The sequence below is a fragment of the Caretta caretta genome, chromosome 2 (genome assembly GCF_965140235.1).
Source record: "Caretta caretta isolate rCarCar2 chromosome 2, rCarCar1.hap1, whole genome shotgun sequence".
Taxonomy (NCBI): Eukaryota; Metazoa; Chordata; order Testudines; family Cheloniidae; genus Caretta; species Caretta caretta.
Window position 1 is genome coordinate 271,711,626 of NC_134207.1, and position 26,273 is coordinate 271,737,898.

The 26,273-nt window shown below is 46.4% G+C and overlaps 1 protein-coding gene across 12 annotated transcripts in view; it reads left to right on the forward strand.

Annotated features, from left to right (window-relative positions):
• The window catches only part of SMARCD3 (SWI/SNF related BAF chromatin remodeling complex subunit D3), a 268,276-nt gene that overhangs the window by 173,717 nt on the left and 68,286 nt on the right, over positions 1-26,273 (forward strand). For all 12 annotated transcript variants that reach the window (XM_048842073.2, XM_048842074.2, XM_075126139.1 and 9 more), the window contains 4 exons: positions 687-809; positions 6,546-6,641; positions 12,365-12,466; positions 24,715-24,876. In XM_048842073.2, the coding sequence (XP_048698030.1) occupies positions 687-809; positions 6,546-6,641; positions 12,365-12,466; positions 24,715-24,876 (483 nt within the window). The remainder of the gene's footprint in view (positions 1-686; positions 810-6,545; positions 6,642-12,364; positions 12,467-24,714; positions 24,877-26,273) is intronic.

Below are 26,273 nucleotides of genomic sequence, written 5' to 3' on the forward strand. Positions count from 1 at the left end.
GGGTTTGAACCTTTAAAATGTGCCCCTCCCCACTCTCAGCAGGCACCAGTTGTCTCTGGCAGAAGACCTGAACTCCCTCCCACAGTCTGTAAGTGGAGAATGGGGGCGGGGGGGGGGCAAGCCACACTTTATCTGTAAAAGAGCTGCATGTGGCTTGCGAGCCATGGTTTGGTTACCCCCTGCAATATAAAAATCTGGATTGAGTCATCCATGAAAGACATTCATATGGCAAGAGCTTTGCTGTTATGGCTCATCAGTGTCCTCATCAACACTGGCTGGAATTGAGAAAGGAAGAATGAGATTGTTTTAAAGCATCAGAATTATTTAATCTTTTTACAAGAAATAGTTTTCAAAAGGTTTGTAAAAACAGTAGGACATTGACTTCCAGGGCTGTGGGGTATGCACGGTACCCTTCTTTCTTCCTTGGTGTATGGCCCATTCTCTGCTCTTCCTCACTGCTGAGGGTTTCTGAATGGAATTTCAAGATCCAGCATTTCAGTAAGTTTTGTTACATACCCAGGGACAAATGCAGACCTGAAGTAAGCTGGTGCAACTCCACTGAGCACTCAAATTCTACAGTGATAGGGGGCCATATAAATACTTAGATACATCTATATCCCAGGGCTGCCCCATGCCTGGAATGTGCGCTGTGTGTGTTATTTTCTTATCTCTGTTTTGTTTAACAGCAAAAACGGAAACTGAGGCTTTACATCTCCAACACCTTTAACCCTGCAAAATCTGATGCTGATGACTCTGACGGCAGCATTGCATCTTGGGAGCTGCGAGTGGAAGGGAAGCTCCTGGATGATGTAAGACTTGGCTGCATTTCTCTCTCCACTAGGGTTGAGAAGGGGCTGGAAGTTCCTGTTGTGTTCTGTAGGATGCTGGACTGTCAGAGAATGTCAGTGTTAGAAAGGATATCTCCATATAGGAGTGGAAGGGCCACTACTGCTGTAGAAGCATTATGTCCAGCAGAAGCAGAAGAACAGACATAATTCTGTGGCATGTGGGCAAAAAGGGAGGGGAGGGGGCATGATACTGACAGAAAGAAAGAAAGGGAGAGACCCAAACATAGAAGGGGAGAAGAGGATTGCACTGGGGGAAATTCATTCCATTTGTAGATGTAGGCTGGATTTGGGCCATACCTTGTGGAATAGGTCTTGTCTGGGGACGGCAATGTTACTATGTAGTGTGACATGAGCAGGACAGGCTGCATTGTGAGGAGTAGGCTAGAGGGGCAAGAAGAGGATGTAAGGTGGTTTGTGTTCATAGGAAGTGTAAGAGAGCATATGTAGGGGGTCAGGGCCAGGTTGGAAGAGGATTATTATTATTTTTATTGCAGTAGTGCCTAAAGGTCCCAATCAAGGTTTTAGTCCCCTTCTGCTAAGTGCAGAACACACATATAGCAAAGACAGTCTGTCGTATTCTGGGGTGCAATCCAGACCAGTGAAGGGTTGTGTCACTACCTGCCCTGCAACCTTGGGTGCCTCTCAGTGTTCTGTTATTCTAGTTCCCAGCCTGTTTGCTTACAAACAGCCTAACAGCATGCAGGTCACACTCTGAGTGACTAAGTACAGCTGCAGCCCTGGTCCAGCAGCTCTGATCCCAGCAGCCTGCCAGACCACCCCAGTCACACTCTGGCTTCCACCAGCCTTAATTACTACTTGCAGGGTGACCCCAACACACTCCCAGTCCTGAATTTTCTCCAAACATGCGGTCTGTGCTGTCCAGCCCTTTCCTTGACAGTTCAGATGTTAAAGGTCCGTTGCCCCTGTAAAGGGTCAATATTCAACAATTTGCTACTTTAATTGGCATTACCAAACAGTTCAGATTAAACACAACACTGGATTGGTTTAAATTAAAAAATAAAACAAGTTTATTAATAAAAGAAGATGGGATTTTGAGTGAATTCGGGTATCAGGTATTAAAGTCAGGAACGGTTACAAGAGAAATAAAGATAGAACATGTCTTGGTAACTAAAACTCAACAAGCTAGACTTGGTTCAAGGTAACATCCTTACCACATGTTCCCAGCAACATGGCTGACCAATTTCTCAGGTCAGGATCTCCCTCCAAAGTCAAAGGGCGGGTTCCTTTTTTCTTCATAGGTAGAAGAGAGATGATTTGGGGTATTTTTGCCCCTCACTTTTATAGTCCAGTCACCCTTTAAATTAGATCCTTCTGAAGATTACCCCTCCAAGCAAAGTTTATTCAAACAGTAAAGAAGGTGACATGGAGTCTGGTGGTGAAGGAGATTCTGTGCTCTTTCTTCTCATAAAATCATAGAATATCAGCTTTGGAAGGGACCTCAGGAGGTCATCTAGTCCAATCCCCTGCTCAAAGTAGGACCAATCCCCAACTAAATCATCTCAGCCAGGGCTTTGTCAAGCCTGACCTTGAACACCTCTAAGGAAGGAGATTCCACTACCTCCCTAGGTAACGCATTCCAGTGCTTCACCACCCTCCTAGTGAAAAAGTTTTTCCTAATATCCAACCTAAACCTCCCCCACTGCAACTTGAGACCATTACTCCTTGTTCTGTCATCTGCTACCACTGAGAACAGACCAGATCCATCCTCTTTGGAACCCCCCTTCAGGTAGTTGAAAGCAGCTATCCAATCTCCCCTCATTCTTCTCTTCTGCAGACTAAACAATCCCAGTTCCCTCAGCCGCTCCTCATAAGTCATGTGTTCGAGGCCTCTAATAATTTTTGTTACCCTTCGCTGGACTCTTTCCAATTTTTCCACATCCTTCTTGTAGTGTGGGGCCCAAAACTGGACACAGTACTCCAGGTGTGGCTTCACCAATGTTGAATAGAGGGGAATGATCATGTCCCTCTATCTGCTGGCAATGCCCCTACTTATACAGCCCAAAATGCCATTAGCCTTCTTGGCAACAAGGGCACACTGTGACTCATATTCAGCTTCTCATCTACTGTAATCCCTAGGTCCTTTTCTGCAGAACTTCTGCCTAGCCACTCGGTCCCTAGTCTGTAGCAGTGCATGGGATTCTTCCTTCCTAAGTGCAGGACTCTGCACTTGTCCTTGTTGAACCTCATCAGATTTCTTTTGGCCCAATCCTCTAATTTGTCTAGGGACCTCTGTATCCTATCCCTACCCTCCAGCGTATCTACCTCTCCTCCAAGTTTAGTGTCATCTGCAAACTTGCTGAGGGTGCAATCCACGCCATCCTCCAGATCATTAATGAAGATATTGAACAAAACCGGCCCCAGGACCGACTCTTGGGGCACTCTGCTTGATACCGGCTGCCAACTAGACATGGAGCCATTGATCACTATCCGTTGAGCCCGATGATCTAGCCAGCTTTCTATCCACCTTATAGTCCATTCATCCAGCCCATACTTCTTTAACATGCTTGCTCTCACTGTGTTTTCTGAAATGCTGATTTTCCTTGTCTCCCTGCCATTTTCCCCCTTGCTGTCCTGAGCATCCTGTTTATTATGTATATATAAATTGAGATAAACACACATTCCTCTGATTAACAAGTTTTGCCTAGTCGGGGCAATGTGGTTTTGAAAATGTGCTATTAATATCATGCAGGAGGATTTCATTACTTTACATATAATGTTGCTACATACGTGATATTACCAGCTAGTTATTAGTTTTCAAATGATACCTCACAAGACATATTTTGTAGAAAGATGATTACAGTAGTGTGTAGGTTGTAAATAAAGGGGTGCTTTTGGTCACACTGTACCTGTCCCTAAAGAGCTTACAATCTAAGTATGTGATGAGAGGCAACAGGTGGGAAACATAAGCAAATGTAAAGGAGTACTTGTGGCACCTTAGAGACTAACAAATTTATTTGAGCATAAGCTTTCGTGAGCTACAGCTCACTTCATCGGATTCATTCAGTGGAAAATACAGTGGGGAGATTTATATACACAGAGAACATGAAACAATGGGTGTTACCATACACACTCTAAAGAGAGTGATCAGTTAAGGTGAGCTATTACTAGCGGGGGGGGGAACCTTTTGTAGTGATAATCAAGGTGGGCCATTTCCAGCAGTTGACTAGAACGTCTGAGGAACAGTGTGGTGGAGGGGGGGAATAGTTTTACTTTGTGTAATGACCCATCCACTCCCAGTCTTTATTCAAGCCTAAATTAATTGTATCCAGTTTGCAAATTAATTCAAATTCAGCAGTCTCTCGTTGGAATCTGTTTTTGAAGTTTTTTTGTTGAAGAATTGCCACTTTTAGGTCTGTAATCGAGTGACCAGAGAGACTGAAGTGTTCTCTGACTGGTTTTTGAATGTTATAATTCTTGACGTCTGATTTGTGTCCATTTATTCTTTTACGTAGAGACTGTCCAGTTTGGCCAATGTACATGGCAGAGGGGCATTGCTGGCACATGATGGCATATATCACGTTGGTAGATGTGCAGATGAACGAGCCTCTGATAGTGTAGCTGATGTGATTAGGCCCTATGATTAGGCCCTGAATAGATAGGTGGACACAGTTGGCAACGGGCTTTGTTGCAAGGATAGGTTCCTGGGTTAGTGGTTCTGTTGTGTGGTGTGTGGTTGCTGGTGAAGATTTGCTTCAGGTTAGGGGGCTGTCTGTAAGCAAGGACTGGCCTGTCTCCCAAGTTCTGTGAGAGTGATGGGTCATCCTGCAGGATAGGTTGTAGATCCTTGATGATGTGTTGGAGAGGTTTTAGTTGGGGGCTGAAGGTGATGGCTAGTGGCGTTCTGTTATTTTCTTTGTTGGGCCTGTCCTGTAGTAGGTAACTTCTGGGTACGCTTCTGGCTCTGTCAGTCTGTTTCTTCCCTTCAGCAGGTGGGTATTGTAGTTGTAAGAATGCTTGATAGAGATCTTATAGGTGTTTGTCTCTGTCTGAGGGGTTGGAGCAAATGTGTTTGTATCGTACGGCTTGGATGTAGACAATGGATCATGTGGTGTGGTCTGGATGAAAGCTGGAGGCATGTAGGTAGGCATAGCGGTCAGTAGGTTTCCGGTATAGGGTGGTGTTTATGTGACCATCGCTTATTAGCACCGTAGTGTCCAGGAAGTGGATCTCTTGTGTGGACTGGTCCAGACTGAGGTTGATGGTGGGATGGAAATTGTTGAAATCACGGTGGAATTCCTCAAGGGCTTCTTTTCCATGGGTTCAGATGATGAAGATGTTATCAATGTAGTGCAAGTAGAGTGGGGGCGTTAGGGGACGAGAGCTGTCAGCTCTAAGTCAGCCATAAAAATGTTGGCATACTGTGGGGCCATGCAGGTACCCATAGCAGTGACGCTGATTTGAAGGTATACATTGTCCCCAAATGTGAAATAGTTATGAGTGAGGACAAAGTCACAAAGTACAGCCACCAGGTTTGCCGTGACATTATCAGGGATATTGTTCCTGACGGCTTATAGTCCGTCTTTGTGTGTAATGTTGGTGTAGAGCGCTTCTGCATCCATAGTGGCTTGGATGGTGTTTTCAGGAAGATCACCGATGGATTGTAGTTTCCTCAGGAAGTCAGTGGTGTCTTGAAGATAGCTGGGAGTGCTCGTAGCGTAGGGCCTGAGGAGGGAGTCTACATAGCCAGATAATCGTGTTGTCAGGGTGCCAATGCCTGAGATGATGGGGCATCCAGGATTTTCAGGTTTATGGAGCTTGGGTAGCAGATAGAATACCCCTGGTCGGGGTTCGAGGGGTGTGTCTATGTGGATTTGTTCTTGTGCTTTTTCAGGGAGTTTCTTGAGCAAATGGTGTACTGCTGGAAATGGCCCATCTTGATTATCACTACAAAAGGTTCCCCCCCGCCCCGCTCTCCTGCTGGTAATAGCTCACCTTACCTGATCACTCTCGTTACAGTGTGTATGGTAACACCCATTGTTTCATGTTCTCTGTGTATATAAATCTCCCCACTGTATTTTCCACTGAATTCAGCCAATGAAGTGCCACGAGTACTCCTTTTCTTTTTGCGGATACAGAGTGACACAGCTGCTACTCTGAAACAAGCAAATGTGTGGAGGAGAAGATAATAGTGAAACAATCACCATTAGTGTAATAAGCAGCAGATGCCGCACAGCAACTGTCAAACCACGGTATGTTTCTGGGAGGGACAGGGTGAGACTTCGACATGCTGACCAGCAATGAAATAGCAAAGCAAAATTTAAATCTGACAAAAGGAAATATTTTTTGTACTGTGCGTGATTAACCTGTGGAGCTCACTGCCACAAGATGTAAATGAGGCCCTGTGCTTTTTCAGATAAAAAAAAAAAAAGAATATCCATCCCTACAATAGATGGGATAAACTATCTTACTCCAGGGTACAAGCCAAAGTTCTCTGACAGGGTTACGGGGAATCTTCCCCCATGGACAGGTAATTCCATAATCGCCCACTATCAGGTTTCTTTCACCTTCCTCAGAAGTAGCTGGTACTGGCCATTCTCAGAGACAGAGACTGGACTAGATGGACCTTGGATCCAGTCCAGTCTGGGAATTCATGTTCCGGACGAGGAGGCACAAAGTTAGCAGTAAGCCCAGGCTGAGGTTCGTTCTTTGACATTTCTCTGTTTTCTGATTTTACAGATCAGCAAACAGAAGCGGAAGTTTTCCTCCTTCTTTAAAAGTTTGGTCATTGAGCTGGACAAAGATCTTTATGGACCTGACAATCATCTGGTGGAGGTAGGAGGTTCACGCAACCCTGACACACAACCCTGCTTCTATTGCAACTCAACAATTATGTACACTCTTAATTCCCCCTCCCATGTTTACTTTCATTGACTCTTTCTGCTGGGATGTTTGTGGCCTTACAAGTGGCTTCTCAGAGAGGTGTTCTCTCAGGGATATGAAAGAGATTTGCCATACATAGTATTTATGACTGTAGTGCTTAAATAATCTTCATTCAGGCATCGTAAGCAACAAAGCCATGGCTTTGAGAAAGAAGACTTTGGTGTTGGAATTTTACTGATGCTGAGGCTGATGCCCTTTTATAAGGAGCCAGTTGGTGTGGATCTTTCATCTTTACTGTGAGTTCTGGATCAAGGAACTTACATGATGTATTGGCTAATGAAGATAAGAACTTTAAAAAGTTGTGAATAAGCATCGATTTCAAAATGATAGTATTGTAAGTGCCAAGTTTTATTTTTAAATTCAGCACTGTGTGAAGTCCTTCCTAGTGTGTGTGTGTGTACTGTATATATATATATATGTGTGTGAAAAAATTTGTGTAAAAATTTTTGTGGCCATGTTATGATTCCAGTTTTAAATATTAGTTTTGTTTATGAATATATAAACTCTGTTATATATTACGATTGCATCTACATTCAGCAGCTGAGGGAAGGGCATTATGCAAGTCCATGAGGGAATTAGGCAGTCCATGCTGCTGGGTGTAGCCTACAAGTGTATGTATGGCCTATATCTTTTAACTGGCCACAGCAGCAAAAGAGGGAGTCACAAAGATAGCACATCTGAGCACTTTGCATCTGAAATTATTGAGCTTTACTTAAAGATGGCAAACAAGGTCAATACCACTGGCTGTACTATTGGATTTGTAGATGAAGCTTGTTCTTGCCATCTAGTATGCCACCTGGAGGTGATATTGAGGTTTCATAGGGAAATTGAGCTGATATGGTGGCTCAGCAGATTAAATACATTTTCCAGTGAGGGTACATGTAGCATGTCTTGCACCTTAAGGAGTAGATTCCGCAAGGTGACGTATCACCTGATGTCATGGGGCGGTGTTGAACAGTACCAACAGCTAGGCCTGGTTGGTTGGTTGGTCTCCTTAGTACTTGTGGCACCTTAGAGACTAACAAATTTATTTGAACATAAGCTTTTTGGGCTTCATCAGATGCATAGAATGGAACATATAGTAAGAAGATATATATACATACAGAGAACATGAAAAGGTGGAAGTTGCCATACCAACTCTAAGAGGCTAATTAATTAAGATGAGCTATTATCAGCAAGAGAAAAAAAACTTTTGTAGTGGTAATCAAGATGGCCCATTTCAGACAGTTGACAAGAAGGTGTGAGAATACTTAACATGGGGAAATAGTTTCAATTTGTGTAATGACCCAGCCACTCCCAGTCTCTGTTCAAGCCCAAGTTAATGGTATCTAGTTTGCAAATTAACTCTAGTTCAGCAGTTTCTCGTTGGAGTCTGTTTTTGAAGCTTTTCTGTTGCAAAATTGCCACCTTTAAGTCTGTTACTGAGTGACCAGAGAGGTTGAAGTGTTCTCCGACTGGTTTTTGAATGTTATGATTCCTGATGTCTGATATGTGTCCATTTATTCTTTTGCATAGAGACTGTCTGGTTTGGCCAATATACATGGCAGAGGGGCATTGCTGGCACATGATGGCATATATCACATTGGTAGATGTGCAGGTGAACGAGCCCCTGATGGTGTGGCTGATGTGATTAGGTCCTATGATGGTGTCACTTGAATAGATATGTGAACAGAGTTGGCATCGGGCTTTGTTGCAAGGATAGGTGCCTGGGTTAGTGTTTTTGTTGTGTGGTGTGTGGTTGCTGGTGAAGATTTGCTTCAGGTTGGGGGGCTGTCTGTAGGCAAGGACTGGCCTGTCTCCCAAGATCTGTGAGAGTGATGGGTCATCCTTCAGGATAGGTTGTAGATCTTTGATGATGCGCTTGAGAGGTTTTAGTTGGGGGCCAAAGGTGACGGCAAGTGGCGTTCTGTTATTGTCTTTGTTGGGCCTGTCCTGTAGTAGCTAGTCCTCTGTGAAAAGAGCTGGGCCACGCTGGGGAGCAATACTCTGCTACAGAATAGCACAAGGCAGGTACAAAGTTTCTTAGTGTCTCCACATTGGCGCCCCAGGTAGAACCAGCTAGTTTGCTGATTAGATTATTACCTTTTTTTTTAATTTCCATTGAAAATAAACTTTGTTAATGAAACATACATGTAGTGACTAGGACGGTCAAGCGATTAAAAAAATAAATCGTGATTAATCACATAATTAAAAAAAATCGCAAGTAATCACCCTGCTAATAATAGAATACCATTTATTTAAATATTTTTGGATGTTTTCTACATTTTCAAATATATTTATTTTAATTATAACACAGAATATAAAGTGTACAGTGCTCACTTTATATTTATTTTTTATTACAAATATTTGCACTTTAAAAAAGAAAAATAATATTTTTCAGTTGCCCCATTGCAACTGTAGTGCAATCTCTTTATCATGAAAGTTGAACTTACAAAGGTAGAATTATGTACAAAAAAATAACTGCAATCAAAAATAAAACAATGTAAAACTTTAGAGCTTACAAGTCCCCTCAGTCCTACTTCAGCCAATCCCTCAGAAAAACAAGTTTGGTTACAATTTGCAGGAGATAACACTGCCCGCTTCTTGTTTACAATGTCACCAGAAAGTGAGAACAGGCGTTCTCATGGCACTGTTGTAGCTGGTGTCGTAAGATATTTACGTGCCAGATGCGCTAAAGATTCATATGTTCATTCATGCTTCAACCACCATTCCAGAGGACATGCGTCCATGCTGATGACGAGTTCTACTCGATAACAGTCCAAAGCAGAGCAGACTGACGCGTGTTCATTTTCATCATCTGAGTCAGATGCCACTAGCAGAAGGTTGATTTTCTTTTTTGGTGGTTCGGGTTCTGTAGTTTCTGCATCAGAGTGTTGCTCTTTTAAGACTTCTGAAAGCATTCTCTACACCTCGTCCCGCTCAGATTTTGGACAGCACTTCAGATTCTTAAATCTTGGGTCGTGTGCTGTAGCTATTTTTAGAAATCTCACATTGGTACCTTCTTTGCATTTTGTCAAATCTGCTGTGAAAGTGTTTTTAAAACGAACATGTGCTGGGTCATCATCCGAGATTGCTGTAACATGAAATATATGGCAGAATGTGGGTAAAACAGAATAGGAGACATACAGTTCTCCCCGAAGGAGTTCAGTCACAAATTTAATTAATGCATTATTTTTTTAAGAAGCATCATCAGTGTGGAAGCATGTCCTCTAGAATGGTGGCCGAAGCATGAAGGGGCATACGAATGTTTAACATATCTGGCACGTTAATACCTTGCAACGCTGGCTACAAAAGTGCCATGCAAATGCCTGTTCTCACTTTCAGGTGATGTAAATAAGAAGCAGGCAGCAGTATCTCCTGTAAAAGTAAATAAACTTGTTTGTCTTAGTGATTGGCTGAACAAGAAGTAGGACTGAGTGGACTCGTATGCTCTGAAGTTTTAAATTGTTTTGTTTTTGAGTTCAGTTATGTACCAAAAAAAATCTACATTTGTAAACTGCACTTTCAGGACAAAGAGATTGCACTACAGTACTTGTGTGAGGTGAATTGAAAAATACTATTTCATCATTTTTATAGAGCAAATAAAATAATATAAAGTGAGCACTGAACACTTGTATTCTGTGTTGTAATAGAAACCAATATATTTGCAAATATAGAAAAACATCCAAAAATATTTAATACATTTCAATTGGTATTCTATTGTTTAAAAGTGTGATTAATCATGATTAATTTTTTGAGTTAATCGCGTGAGTTAACTGTGATTAATTGACAGCCCTGGCAGTGACAAATATAGCTGTGTAGTAGAGTATGTGAGGTTGTGTAATAGTCCTCACTTGGGGTCTGGTTGGGGAGTGTGGCCTAGTGGTCACGGCTGCAATCCCTGACTGCCTGGGCCCTCCCACTCCACTGGGCTCCGACCCAGGGCCCTTTGGGCTACCAGTGTTCTGGCAACCAAGGCGGCTTAAAGCTGTCCTCCCTGGGCCACTTCCTCTCGTGCCCTTCCTTCGCTTCCCCCCTGCCCTCCCCAAGGTCAGCTTAGTTCAAGGCTTTCCCCTGTTGGGGAAGTCCAAGCAAAATAAGTAAGAAGTTACCAATGTCCAGGGTCCACAGGCAGAGGAGAGGGGGATACTTCCCTTTCTGATTATCTCTGGGGTGGGTCCTCCTTTCCCTCAGAGAGAGCCCCTTTGGGCAGCTGTGTCAGAGCCTTTAGGCTTCCCTATGCACTTATGTGTGCTGCTGGAGCTGTGGGCTGCAAGTCTGCTCTCTTCCAGCTGTGTCCCCCAAATGAACTATTTCCCTCCCTTTTAATGCCTCCAACAGATGGAGCATTTGCTACAGGTGTGGCGGGCGAGGCTGTCTGAGCTCAAAATAATCCCTTAATCCCTTGTTGCACACTATGGGGGTTGTATACCCCATCACAGATTGTCTAAAAAATTCCAGTTTGCAGTATATATTGTGCTATCCAACAAATAACATACACTGATATAAAGAGAGATTGTATTTTAAGGCATATGAACAAGAGGGAGAGTTGGAATTTTCTAACTTCAGAGGTAGGGTTGCCAAATTTCTAATCATACAAAACTGAACACTCTTGCCCCACCCCTGCCCTGCCCCTTCCCTAAGGCTCCTTCCCTGCCCTGCCTCTTCTCCGAGGCCCCACCCCCTGCTCACTCCATTCCCCCTTCCTCAGTCGTTCACTCTCCCCCACCCTCACTCACTTGCTCATTTTCACAAGGCTGGGGCAGGGGATGTGGGCTCTGGGGTGCAGCCAGAAATGAGGGATTCAGGGTGCGTAAGGGGGCTCAGGGCTGGGGCAGAGGGGTTAGAGTGTGGGGGCGGTGAGGGTTCTGGCTGGGCGTGCGGGCTCTGGGGTGGGGCCAGGGATGAGGAATTTGGGGTGCAGGAGGGGGCTCTGTGTTGGGGGTTGCAGCAGAAGGGCTTGGAGTGTGGGAGGAGGCTCTGGGATGAGGCAATGGGTTGGGGTGCAGGAGAGTGAGGGCTCTAGCTGGGGAGTGTGGGCTCTGGTCGGGGACAGTGTCTGAGGGGTTGCTATGCGGGAGGGGGAAGGGGCTCAGGGCTAGGGCAGAGATTTGGGGTGCAGGATGGGGGTGAGGGTTCCGGCAGGGGGCTCAGGGCTGGGGTGTGGGCTTAGGCAGCTCCCGGAAGTGTGCAATATGTCCCTGTGGCCCCAAGGCACACTTCCCTCGCCCACAGGTGCCGCCTCCGCAGCTCCCATTGGCCGCAGTTCCCAGCCAATGGGAGCTGCAGAGCTGGCGCTTGGGGCGGGGGCAGTGCATGGAGCCTCACTGGTTGCCCTTGCACCTAGGAGCCGGAGGGACATGCTGCTGCTTCTGGGAGCCACGTGGAGCCAGGGCAGGCAGGGAATGGCCTGGTCAGAGGTGCTTACTGGAGCTGCCAGGTTCCCTTTTCAACCAGGCATTCTAGTCAAAAATTGGACACCTGGCAATACTGTTCGGACGGTGTGATTTCAGAATCTTACTGTTGAACTAATGATAATTTTTGCATGAAATACTGTGTATACACACCCAATCTCCCAGGTCAGACAGAGGCAAACTGAGACTGACCCGCTTCCTGTTTTGTTTCTCCTCTGGCAGTGGCACAGAACTCCCACTACCCAGGAGACTGATGGCTTCCAGGTGAAGAGGCCTGGTGATGTGAGTGTGCGGTGCACACTTCTCCTCATGTTGGATTACCAGGTCAGTGCATTGAGCTTGGCGAGGTTGTTGCTGACACAGAACACAAACAGCAGGATACAGTACATCACAAGGGAGTCACCCTGTCACATACACCAAGAAATCATTTCCAGCTGTCATTTGTGTGATTCTAAGTGATGGAATTTTTAGAAAGGACAGCTTTTGCTGTATTCCTTTTTCAATTGGTGGAGGAGGTAAATGTCATAAATGTACAATATCATGGGCTATATTCATAGATTACAAGGTCGGAAGGGACCAATGGGATCATCTCTTCTGATCTCCTGTATAAGACAGGCCATAGGACTTCTTTGAATTAATTCCTGTTTGATCTGTAGCCTATCTTTTATAAAAAAAAAAAAAAAAAAATCCAGTCTTGGTTTAAAAATTGCCAGTGATGCAGAATCCACAGAATCATTGGTAAATTGTTCCATTGGTTAATTACCCTCACTGTTAAAAATGGATGCCTTATTTCCAGTCTGAATTTGTCTAGCTTCAACTTCCGTATTATAATTTTATTTGCTAGACCGAAGAGCCTACTATCAAATATTTGTTCCCTATGTAGGTATTTATAGACTGTGATCAAGTCACCTCTTAACCTTCTCTTTGTTAAGCTAAACAGATGGAGCTCCTTGAGTCTGTCACTATAAAGTATGTTTTCTAAGCCTTTAATCATTGTCATGGCTCTTCTTTGAACCCTTACCAATTTATCAGCATCCTCATTGAATTGTGGACACCAGAACTAGACATGCTATTCCAGCAGCAGTTGCACCAGTGCCAAATACGGAGGTAAAATAATCTCTCTACTCCTACTCGAAATCAGTGTTCCCTCTAATTTTTTCCACCCATGCGCAGAATGAATTTTGTTATGTGCACCAATATGGAGGTGATGTGTGTTCGGAGTGTGGGAGGGGGCTCAGGGCTGGGGCAGAGGGTTGGGTGCAGGGGTGTGAAGGCTCCTGTTGGGGATGCAGGCTCTGGGGTGGGGTCGGGGATGAGGGTCTCAGGGCTGGGGCAGAGGGTTGCAGGGAGTGAGGGCTCCGGCTGGGGGTGCAGGCTCTGGGGTGGGGCCAGGGATGAAGAGTTTGGGGTGCAGGAGGGTGCTCTGGGGCTACGGTGGGGACATAGGACTCCCCCCATCTCTCTCTCCCTACAGGAGTTCCGGGGCTGGGGCTGCAGGATAGGCGCCCCTTCCCTGGCCCCAGCATGTCCAGGCTGGAGCTGGGTTTGGGCTGTGGGAGGGGCGCCCTCGCCATGTCTGGATCTGGGGAGGGGCACCCTGGCCGGGCCTGGGGCTGGGCTGGGCCGCTCCAGCTGCACCTGGATCCACACCTGGCTGAGCCATGCCTAGGCTTGCGCCTGAGTCCATGCTGCCCCAGCCGCAGGTGGGTCTGGGCCAGGCTGTGCCGCTCTGGCCGCAGCAGGTCAGGGCCACAGCAAAGTTGGGGCCAGCGGAAGGGCGCCGCAGCAGGTCCGAGCCGTCCCGGCCGCAGTAGGTTGGGGGCTGGGCTAGGTTGGGGATGGGGGAGGGGCTCCCCTCCCCCAGGCTGTCCCCGGCTGCAGCAGGTCCCTGGGCTGGTTCCCTGAGCGCCTGCGTGGCGCTAAATAGGCTGCTTCGTAGACGTGCAGCTTACAGGGAACTTAGCTCGAAATACTCCTGTTTATGCATCTAAGGATCGGGTTAGCCCTTTTGGCCACAGTGCTGCACTGGTAGCTTATGTTCAGCTGATTGTCCACTATGACCCCCAAATCTTTTTCAAAGTTACTGCATCTCAGCATAGAGTCCCCCATCTTGTAAACATGGTCTACATTCTTTGTTTCTAGATATATACATTTACATTTGGCCCTTGCACCTGTTCAAGCTGCATCATCAAGGGTAGGAAGAGGTTCTTGTTTTTTGGTGCTGTTAGCTCTATGGATGCTCTTATTTGTGTTTGGGAACAGCTTATTATGGTTTAGTTTAAATTTGTTGCCTAACTGCCTTATCACCAAATAAGAGAGAGGGTCCACATAGCCTCTTGCAACTGTTTAACCAAGTCAATGTAAAAAATAAAAATACTGACAGGATCTATTTTCCATAAACCTATGTTGATTCGAATTAATTATATTACCCTCCTTTAATTCTTTATTAATCAAGTTATTTATTAGCTATGTAAATGGTGATACTAATTCAAGTTAGTCCCTCAATGGGGAAAAGTGCCTCAAGAGTGTAACTTTCTTATTGGTGCAATTTTTTTCGTAAATCCATCTAGTCACCAAAAAAGTAGCAGGAGTGAGACAAGCTGAAAATGTGGCCTGGTAAATATATATAGGTTTGTGCTCTCAGGTAGGTAGATTGGTCAATGGAAGAATTCCCCATGTCACACAGAGACCCCTTGGTAAAGGGTCCCCTGTTGTTTGCAAACAGTTCACTTCAGACCTGAAAAACTCATTACACCAAACATGTCTTACAGGCTGTTTATTCATAAAGATATCATGTAAGATATCTGCAGAAAGCTCATAACCTGTCAAAACATAATCATTGCAGATGATACCAAGCTGGGAGGGGTTGCAAGTGCTTTTGAGAATGAATTAAAATTCAAAATGATCTGGACAAACTGAAGAAATGGTCTGAAGTAAATAGGATGAAATTCAATAAGGACAAATGCAAAGTACTCCACTTAGGAAGGAACAATCAGTTGCACACATACAAAATGGGAAATGACTGCCTAGAAAGGAGTAACGCAGAAAGGGATCTAGTGGTCATAGTGGATCACAAGCTAAGTATTAGTCAACAGTGTAACACTGTTGCAAAAAAAGTGAACACTCTGGGATGTATTAGCAGGAGTGTTGTAAGCAAGACATGAGGAGTAATTTTTTTGCTCTACGAAGTGCTGATTAAACCTCAATTGGGGTGTTGTGTCCAGTTCTGGGCGCCACATTTCAGGAAGGATGTGGACAAATTGGAGAAAGTACAGAGAAGAGCAACAAAAATGATTAAAGGCCTAGAAAACATGACCTGTGAGGGAAGATTGAAAAAATTGGGTTTGTTTAGTCTGGAAAAGAGAAGACTGAGGGGGGACATAACAGTTTTCAAGTCTGTAAAAGATTGTTACAAGGAGGAGGGAGAAAAATTGTTTTTCTTAACCTCTGAGGATAGGACAAGAAGCAATGGGCTTAAATAGCAGCAAGGGCAGTTTAGTCTGGACATTAGGAAAAACTTCCTAACTGTCAGGATCTTAAGCACTGGAATAAATTACCCAAGGAAGTTGTGGAATCTTGATCATTGGAGATTTTTAAGAGCAGGTTAGACAAACACCTGTCAGGAATGGTCTAGATAATACTTAGTCTTTCCATGAGTGAAGGGGACTGGACTAGATGACCTCTTGGGGTCCCTTTCAGTCCTACGATTCTATGATTGCAAGATGTGTGTATGGATAATATTTAAGGAATAATGTATTTATATTGAAAGTATGCTTTATGGACTTGGAATAGAAATCAGTCACCAGGAGATAATGTGTCTTCTTGATTCCCCATTCAAGCAAGAAGGAGATGTCACCCCTTCCTAGTCAGCCAGTGAGGTAATACAAGGTTCTATGGTCTACTCTTGCCACGTCTCAGAACAATCAATGGAAAACCACCAGAGACAACAATAAACAATTGAAACCACTTTGAGATAGAAAAGGAACTCTGCAACAGGGCAGGGGTTTGCCCTGCCTGTGAATAGAAACAAAAGACTGTTTTCATTGTAAGAATGTGTTGAGAAAGGCACTCTGGATTCATTCACTGAGGAAAACCCCGGGCGGAGGGGGGTGTTTTCATGAACGTTTGGATCCTAGTTATTGAGAAACAAGCCATCTTTGCAAGAGACTGAACTTTGGGGGCAAATCTACTTTGTTAGATAGGAAAGATAACTATTGATAAGTGTAGACCCAGGTTCAAAGTTTTATAGTTTTGTTGTGTACTATAACCACTTGTTCTTCGAGTGTTTGTTCATGTCAATTCCAAACAGATGTGTGTGCACACACGTGCACAGTAACCAGAAGATTTTTCCCCTAGCAGCAACTGTAGGGTTGGCCTGGGCGCCCCCTGGAGTGCCGCCTTCATGACATCCAATATAGAGCCCTGCCAACCTTACACCCCCTCAGTTCCTTCTTACCGCCAGTGACAGTAGCTGGAACTTCCCCTTCCTCTTCTCTTGCTTTGGCAAGCGGATTAGCAGTGCTTTATAAGCTGTACATAGTTAGTTTCCAGTAGTTAGTATAGTTTAATAGTTCTTTATAAGTTTCAGTTATAGGGGGGTTCCCATTTGTTACCGGGGCATGCTACAATCCCCGAGCTTTAAGACTTGACAGATCTGTGCGAAGCGCATGCCAAAAAGTGACCTCCACACCTCCCGCTTATGGTGCCTGAGTGAGGGTCATGAGAAAGACCGCTGCAAGATCTGTCGGGAATTCCGACCGAGAACTATTAAGGAGAGGCAGCAGTGTCTCAAAATTCTCCTTATGGAGGCAGGTCTCTGACCTCAGTCAGACCCAGGCACCAGGGATCCTGTTCCCAGCACATCGTCTTTGGCGCGAAGCGCTCCAGTGCTGTCTTTGAAGGATCTGGTGCTGAAGAAAGATGCTCACAAGGAGGCTGGGCACCGTCATGGAGCCTCTCGGGAACAGTCCAGCCTTCAGCACTGGTCCCAATTGCTGGTGCAGAAGAAAAAGAGGTCGGAGAGAGGCCGATCTCCCTCGGCAAGACCCAGGGACAGCCACCTGTGGCACCTCTGTCAGGCCACGCCTCGGGAACTCAGAGTGGTGCCCAAGAGAGGCATCAAGTCTGGGCCAGTCTCGCTCACCCCCTCGCATCAGAGCATCTACCGCTCTTGTCCACCCCAGAGGCTTTTGAGGTGGTGCAGGACCTGCTGAGACTCATGGCTCTGTTCTCGCTGCTGAGACAGGAGAGCATCCCGGCACCACAGGTTCCATCCCGACCCTCCGAGCAGTCTAAGGGAAAGCTGGCGTTGATGGCACACCAATCTCCATCGCCTCGGCACCCTTCTACTCCAACACCACCATCCAGGGAGTGCAGTCGGTCCCCTGCTTCTCGACGCTCTACCTCGAGAGGAGCAGCGCCATTCCTGGCCCTCCTACTCAGAGTCAGAGTCGGACTCATATCGCTCCGACTATAGCAGAAGATCCTCCTCATGGCACCATAGGCGGTCCCATCTGATGCAGTGGGCCCCTCCGTAGCAAAATCCACAACCGTGGCCCTTTTGGGCTCCATGGACTTTCCATCAAGCCCAGGGTCGGAGTCAGGGGTCCCACTCGGCTGCAGCATCAGTGGTGTCCGCGATGTTCCTTACGCCACATTGGCACCGGCGCCAGTGTCTCGGTCGCTAACACTGGCACTTGTGGTGTCATTTTTGGCACCGGCACCGACTGCACCGACATCGACTGCTTCAGCACTGGGGCATCAGCGGCTCCGATTACAGCTCGGGCGCACGACGCACTCGCGGCTCCAGCGCTGACACTGCCTCTGCCATTGGCGCTGGCTGTGCCGGCACCTACAAGAACCTCAGTGTTCATGCTGCGCCAGGCGCCGGCACTGGCGGGGGCCCAATGTCAGCACTGACACCCGTGCCATTCACAGCACCAGGACCAGGCCAACCTACTGCAGTTCCCATGGGGTAAAGAGATCCCTTGGGTGGGAATGGTCGGGAGCAACCACCTCCCCTGCTGGTCTCCTCCTCCTCCTCCTCACCAGATGAGGACCTAGCTGGCACTTCAGTCGCCCCAGCTCTGGAAGACTCTAGAGTGTTGCAGGAGATGCTGCGCTGGGTTGTCCAGGGTCTGGGCATTAAGGTGGAGGAAGTCGTGGATGATACGAACCCTATGGTGGACATCCTGGCTCCCTCCGGCCCTGTCCATATCACCTTACCACTAATAAAGACAATCACGGACATGACTGAGACCCTTTGGCAGACCCCGGCCTCGCTGCCACCAACGGCCAAGCACAATGAGCACCGGTACTTTGTGCCCTCCAAGGGCTATAAGCACCTCTATTCCCACCCTCAGCTTGATTCCCTGGTGGTGGACGCCGCTAACCAGTGGGAGAGGCAAGGATTTCAAGGCCCTTCGCCCAAGAATAGGGATGCCAAAAAATTAGACCTTTTCGGGCGAAAGGCTTACTCCACAGGGGTACTGCAACTCCGAATACCCAACCAATAGGCCATTGTCAGCAGGTACTCCTACAATGCCTGCTTGGTGATGGCTAAATTTACAGAGTTGCTCCTCCCAGATTCCCATGCCAAATTTTCGGCTTTGGTTGAGGAAGGGAGACTGATCTCCAGAGCATCCCTTCAGGCGGCACTTGATGGGGCAGATGCGGCAATCAGAGTTATGGTTACTGGAGTGGCCATGAGAGGGGGCTTGTGGCTCCAGTTTTCTGGCCTCCCCTATGAGGTAGAGCAAACCATTCAAGACCTGCCCTTTGAGGGTGAGACCCTTCTCAGAAAAGACGGACAAATGGCTGAACAGCCTTAAAGATTCCAGAGTCATCCTCAGGTCCCTGGGACGCTATACTCCTTCAACACAACAGAGACACTTCTGCCTGTAGCCCCAGCAGCTGTTTGGTCAGCAGAACTGCCAAGATGGGTCCAGAAGGAGGAATTGGAACAGCAAGAGAAGGCCGCGCCAACCCTTTGGCCAGGCTTGAAACAACCCAAGCCATCTTCACGGCCCAAGCTGGCCTTTTGAATGCATGGTTGAGGACGGTGTACCACACCTGACAATGGATCCACCCCGCCTTACCTTCTCATCCCGACTATCCCCTTTCTATCGTGCATAATCCCGTATCACCTCAGACCGATGGGTGCTCTGCATGGTAGAGAGGGGATACTCCATCCAATTCTGTGCCTTCCCATCCTTCCACCCCTCCTACCCCCCCCCCCCACGTCCCTCTTCAGGGGCCCTTCTCACAAGCAGCTCTTTATCCAGGAATTGCAGTCGCTCCAACCTTTAGGGGCAGTCGAAAAGGTTCCTCAGGAGCAGGGGCGAGGCCTTCTATTCATGGTATTTCCTAATACCGAAAACCAAAGGTGGCCTCAGGCCCATCCTGGACCTGCGAGAACTCAACAAGTTCTTGAAGAAACTCAGGTTCTTCAGGGTCTCTCTGGCCTCCCTCATTCCCTCATTGGATCCAGCAGACTGGTATGCTGCCTTCGACTTAAAGGACGCATACTTTCATATTGCAATCACCCAGCCCCACAGGAAGTTCCTCAGGTTCATGGTGAACAACAGCCACTACCAATTTCCAGTCCTCCCATTCGGCCTGTCAGCAGCACCTCGTGTTTTCACCAAGTGCATGGCAGTTGTCACTGCGTTTCTGAGCAGGCACTGAGTACAGGTGTTTCCGTACCTCGATGACTGGCTGATCAAGGGCCGCTCCAAGACCCAAGTGGAAGCTCAGGTCAGATTCATCAGAATCACCTTCAACAATCTGGATCTCTTTCTAAATAAAGCGAAATCTAAACTCTGTCCCTGGTACAGAGGATAGAATTTATAGGGGCAGTATTGGGCTTACCCAGTATTGGACTCGTAAGCAAGGTTTCAGGCCATGACCGATATCATTTGAGGTCTCAGACAGTTTCCCACCACCACAGCAAGAAGCTGCGTGAAGCTTCTCAGACACATGGCTGCCTGTATGGACATGGTGCAGCATGCCAGACTCAGGCTTCGACCTCTTCAGTCGTGGCTTGTGTCAGTGTACTGCCTGGCCAGGGACAGCTTGGACAGGATAGTGACCCTGCCTCACCCGGTCCTCGACTCCCTCCTGTGGTGGCTCGACCCTCAGGAGGTGTGCTCAGGCATCCCCTTCGCCCTCAAGGCCTTAACCTAAGAACCCCCTTATACTGTGTTCTATAAGGATAAAGTGCAGCTCAGACCTCCTCCTGCTTTCCTCCCAAAGGTGGTATCACAGTTTCGCATTAACCAGGACATCTTTCTCCCGGTGTTCTACCTTAAGCCGCATTCTAGTGGCAGGGAGCAGAGACTCCACTCACTAGACGTCCGCAGGGTGCTAGCTTTCTACATCGAGAGAACGAAGCTGCTCAGAAAATTGGTCCAGCTGTTTGTGGCGGTGGCAGACAGAATAGAAAGGCCTATCCATGTCATCACAATGCATTTCGTCATGGATCACATCCTGCATCCGCAAGTGCTACAGCCTGGCGGGGATTCCCACACCCCCGATCACTGCACGCTCCACCATGGCTCAGGCTTCATCAACAGCGTTTGTGGCTCAGGTTCCCACTCAGAAAATCTGCAGGGTGATGACGTGGTCCTCCATCCACGCTTTTACCACACACTATGCAATTACGCAACAGGCCAGAGATGATGCGGCCTGCGGACGAGCTGTGCTCCAATCAGTGGACGACTCCGACCCTGCCTCCTGAACTTGGATTTGTGAGTCTCCTTATTGGAATTGACATAGAATCATAGAATATCAGGGTTGGAAGAGACCTCAGGAGGTCATCTAGTCCAATCCCCTGCTCAAAGCAGGACCAATCCCCAACTAAATCATCCCAGCCAGGGCTTTGTCAAGCCGGGCCTTAAAAACCTCTAAGGAAGGAGATTCCACCACCTCCCTAGGTAATGCATTCCAGTGCTTCACCACCCTCCGAGTGAAAAAGTTTTTCCTAATATCCAACCTAGACGTCCCCCACTAGACCATTGCTACTTGTTCTGTCATCTGCCACCACTGAGAACAGCCGAGCTCCATCCTCTTTGGAACTCCCCTTCAGGTAGTTGAAGGCTGCTATCAAATCTCCCCTCACTCTTCTCTTCTGCAGACTAAATAACTCCAGTTTCCTTAGCCTCTCTTTGTAAGTCATGTGCCCCAGCCCCCTAATCATTTTTGTTGCCCTCCGCTGGACTCTCTTCAATTTGTCCACATCCCTTCTGTAGTGGGGGGACCAAAACTGGAGGCAAAACTCCAGATGTGGCCTCACCAGTGCTGAATAGAGGGGAATAATCACTTCCCTCGATCTGCTGGCAATGCACCTACTGATACAGCCCAATATGCTGTTGACTTTCTTGGCAACAAGGGCACACAGCTGACTCATATCCAGCTTCTTGTCCACTGTAATCTCCAGGTCCTTTTCTGCAGAACTGCTGCTTAGCCAATCGGTCCCCAGCCTGTAGCGGTGCATGGGATTCTTCCGTCCTAAGTGCAGGACTCTGCACTTGTCTGTGTTGAACCTCATCAGATTTCTTTTGGCCCAATCCTCCAATATGTCTAGGTCACTCTGGACCCTATCCCTACCCTCCAGCGTATCTACCTCTCCCCCCATCTTAGTGTCATCTGCGAACTTGCTGAGGGTGCAATTCATCCCATCATCCAGATCATTAATAAAGATGTTGAACAAAACCGGCCCCAGGACCAATCCCTGGGGCACTCCGCTTGATACTGGCTGCCAACTAGACATCGAGCTGTTGATCACTGCCCGTTGAGCCCAACAATCTAGCCAGCTTTCTATCCACCTTATCATAGAATATCAGGGTTGGAAAGGACCTCAGGAGGTCATCTAGTCCAACCCCCTGCTCAAAGCAGGACCAATCCCCAACTAAATCATCCCAACCAGGGCTTTGTCAAGCCTGACCTTAAAAACCTCTAAGGAAGGAGATTCCACCACCTGCCTAGGTAACCCATTCCAGTGCTTCACCACCCTCCTAGTGAAAAAGTTTTTCCTAATATCCAATCTAAACTTCCCCCACTGTAACTTGAGACCATTACTCCTTGTTCTATCATCTGGTACCACTGAGAACAGTCTAGATCCATCCCCTTTGGAACCCCCTTTCAGGTAGTTATATTCCATTCATCCAGTCCATACTTCTTTAACTTTCTGGCAAGAATACTGTGGGAGACTGTATCAAAAGCATTGCTAAAGTCAAGGTATATCTCATCCACCACTTTCCCCATATCCACAGAGCCAGTTATCTCATCATAGAAGGCAATCAGGTTGGACATGAACAAGCGCTTGAGAGTGAGTGGTAATAAAAAACGGGTACTCACTGTAGTAAGAGGAGGCCCTGAAACATAAACTCTTGTATCAGAGGCCCAGTCTGAGGCCTGAAGCCTGAACCATAGTACTTCCAGGCAGTGTTAAACAAAGCTGGGCTGTGAGCCAGAGGCAGGTCCCACTCACAGAAGTTGGCAAGAAAAGGTTGTTAGAAGCACGTGCACACACACATAAGTGCTAATGAGAGGAACTTGTGCCAAGACGGCATCAGAACGCTCCAGAGACATAACAAGGAACAGGCAGGTGCATCTTAAACACAGGGTCAAAAAGACAACATGATGGATAGATTTGTTTGAACTATAATGAGTAATCTGTCCTGCCACTGTATAAAAGTAAGTTCAGGAGTGCATACCTTTGTCCAGCCTAGGGGGCAGTGGAGTGTCCTGCCACTGACTTAGCTGTATCCATTGCCAGGGAGCACAAATTCGTAGTATGCCCTGTAGAGTCTATAGGGAACTATTACTGTGCTTTGTTTGACAATAAACCTGGCTCGGGTTCCGTCGTACCTTACAAGAGTCTGTGGTTTTTGGGGGTGCTCTCGGGGTCTGCTGTGTTAGCTATCTGTGCAGAGCTGGGGCAGCACACAGAGGGAACTCGCACGCAGCCGACTGTTATCATCATCGAACAAGACCAGAGCACCACACCGGTAGCTACTGACAACACTCACCTTCTTGTAACTTGTTCTTCGAGCTGTGTAGTTCATGTCCATTCCAATACCCACCCTCCTACTCCTCTGTCGGAGTAGTCGGCAAGAAGGAACTGAGGGGGTGTAGTGTCGGCCTCTATATTGGAGGCCATGAAGGTGCGACTCCAGGGAGCGCCCGGGCCGACCCTATGGTTGCTGCTAGGGGAAAAATCTTCCAGCTATTGTGAATGTGCACGCACACACATCTGATTGGAATGGACATGAACAACACATCTCAAAGAACAACAGTTACGAGAAGGTGAGTAACCGTTTTTTTCCACCACTCTTGTTTCTAGTTAAATCTTTATTCTTTCTTAAACCTTTTGTTATAAGTGCTCACAAGTGCTATGTACTTTACAGGAGCTATGGTTTAAGGTAAAACAGGCAAACGGGCATGCTGTACCTTTGGGTGCAGAGGCTCTGGAAATTATGTGAGTAGCCTGTGTCAGGGTCTGGATATGAGAGGGAACGATTCAAAGCATATTTGCATATTGAGATTTCTCTCTGCCTGAGTCAGAGGAGGGATTTGAATCCATATCTCCTACCTCTCAGATGAGTGTATTAATCACCAGGTCATAGAGTCATTCCTTTTCTTTCTTTCTTTCTTTCTTTCTTTTCGACCCAATGAATATTTAAGTATTTATGCATAGCCTATAGCCTGGTGGCTGGATCACTCACCCGGGAGGGAGGAGAGCTGAGTTCAAGTCTCTGCCCTAAAGAATATCTAAGTATTTATACAAAGTGTATAAGCATCAGCAGGCATGAGGTGAGAACAGAATAACTTCTAGTCTGGTTGTTGGGATGCTCACCTAGAAGGCAGAGAGAGTTGAATTCAAGTTCCTGTTTCAGAGTGGGGATTCAAATGTGGATCTCCCAGATCCTATACAAATGCCCTAACACTAGACTAAAGTTTATAAGGGATGGACAGACACACACTTTCAATTTGCTGACAAATTCTGAAAATTTTTGAAAATGAGCCAAATATTCTAATTTTTTTTTGTTTGCTCGCTGAATCAAAAAATCAGTTGTTTGCCCTGGTCTATTTATAACTCATTTTAGCTAGGAGGCTGGATATCTTAGATGACTGCTAATGGGACTTTCTAGATCGTAGATCCCTGATTCAAATTTGGACTGGATCAATAATGATGAAAAGTTGTTACCCTCTGATGTCTATTTAGTGGCCTGCTTATATGAATTAATATTGGTGGTTCTCAGTCCAGTTTCTTGTCCCCACATAACAAAAGCCATGATCAAAATTGGTACTGATTGGTCCCCTTGTTGGTAAGCTCAACACATCGGCCAAGAGTTCCACAGGGACTGAACTTTCCTTTCACCCTTAAATATTGTTCTTCCAGGGCAGGGTTGAGGCACACTTCTTGGGCAGCTTGCACTTTTGCTGCCTTGATTACTTGAGTCTGCCACCTTTTATAAGGAACAAATTCACTAAAAAATTAAAAACAAAACTCACCTCAACCCTGTGCATCTTTCTGTCTGTCTGTTTCTGTCTCTCTCTCTCTGCTGTAGCCTCCACAGTTTAAATTGGACCCACGACTGGCCCGTTTGTTGGGAATACACACTCAGACCCGATCAGCAATTATCCAGGCCCTCTGGCAGTACATCAAAACAAACAAACTGCAAGACTCCCATGATAAGGAATACATCAACTGTGACAAATACTTCCAGCAGGTAACTCCCTATTGATAGCAAGATCTCTTAAAAGTTTGGGACTAGCACCTGGCTGTTTCTTGAATGGGCAGGAGGTACTGAATAAAAGTTTCCTTTTATAATTCTCTGAATTTCTTCAGTTCCACATGGCTGTCAGCAGGCACTACCATCAATGAGACAAACACTCTTTGCATACCTTTATTTTGCATTGTAGACAAAGCCCCCAGAGTCACATACCCACGTAGTTCTTCCTTCTACTTTGCAGTGCTGGAAGGAATTTTTCTTGCTTTTCTGTATTCTGTATTAATTGCTTTGTACAGCTCTGACTCATAAATCAAAGCTTTTCTAATTACCATTTTATACCAGTCTTACAATATAACCTACTAATTCTGAATGGTTGATTATAGGGACAAAGTGAGTGAGGTAATGCTTTTTATTGGTCCAACTTCTGTTGATGAAAGGGACAAGTGTTCGATCTACACAGTACTTCTTCCGGTTGGTTATACACAGACTCCTCCAGTCTGGCAGAAGTGGAAGGACATGCCATATGTCTCTTGAAGGGCAATTTTCTCCTAGATTTGCAGTAACTTGTAAGATTTCACTTGCGATCTCTATGTAATGATTTGAACAGTTATCTCCTCAAGACCCATTTCTGCTATGACACCCATGTGAAATTAACCAACCAAGCCATGCATTAAAAAGAATCCTCACCCTTTTCTCTCCATCACACCATGCAGTACTCTTGTTCAGGGTATGTCTTCACTGCCCACCGGATTGGCGGGCAGCGATTGATCCAGCGAGGATCGATTTATTGCGTCTAGTCTAGATGCGATAAATCGACCCCCCGAGCGCTCTCCCGTCGACTCCTTGTACTCCAGTGCCGTGAGAGGCGCAGGCAGAGTCGAGGGGGGAGCAGCAGCAGTTGACTCACCGTGGTGAAGACACCACGGTAAGTCGATCTCAGTACGTCAACTTCAGCTACGTTGCATAACTTAGATCAATTCCCCCCCGCCCCCAGTGTAGACCAGGGCTGAGTAATGTTGTCTTATGGGTGTTAACTCCAATTCCCCTGCCCTCCTTGTTTCTATCTATGTACATCACGTCTAACTTAGTTTGTAAGCACCTCAGGGAAAGATCATTTCATCTTTCAGTTATGGGAGAAATAAATTATGAATATTTTAATGGGCACAAGGTAATTAAAGCTTTATTCTTAGCTTCCTTTCTAACTCTCCATTTTGAGTTGCCCATCATTCTTTTTCCAGTTGAAGTGACTCAACCCAAAGAGGACTTTTTATTTTTTGAAAGTTTGAACAAAATTATTTCAGCTATTATTTAAAATTATTTGAACATGAAAGGCACATTTGTCTTTGTCCCACTATATCCCAATTAGAAATTTAATATTTCTGTAACCCAAAACC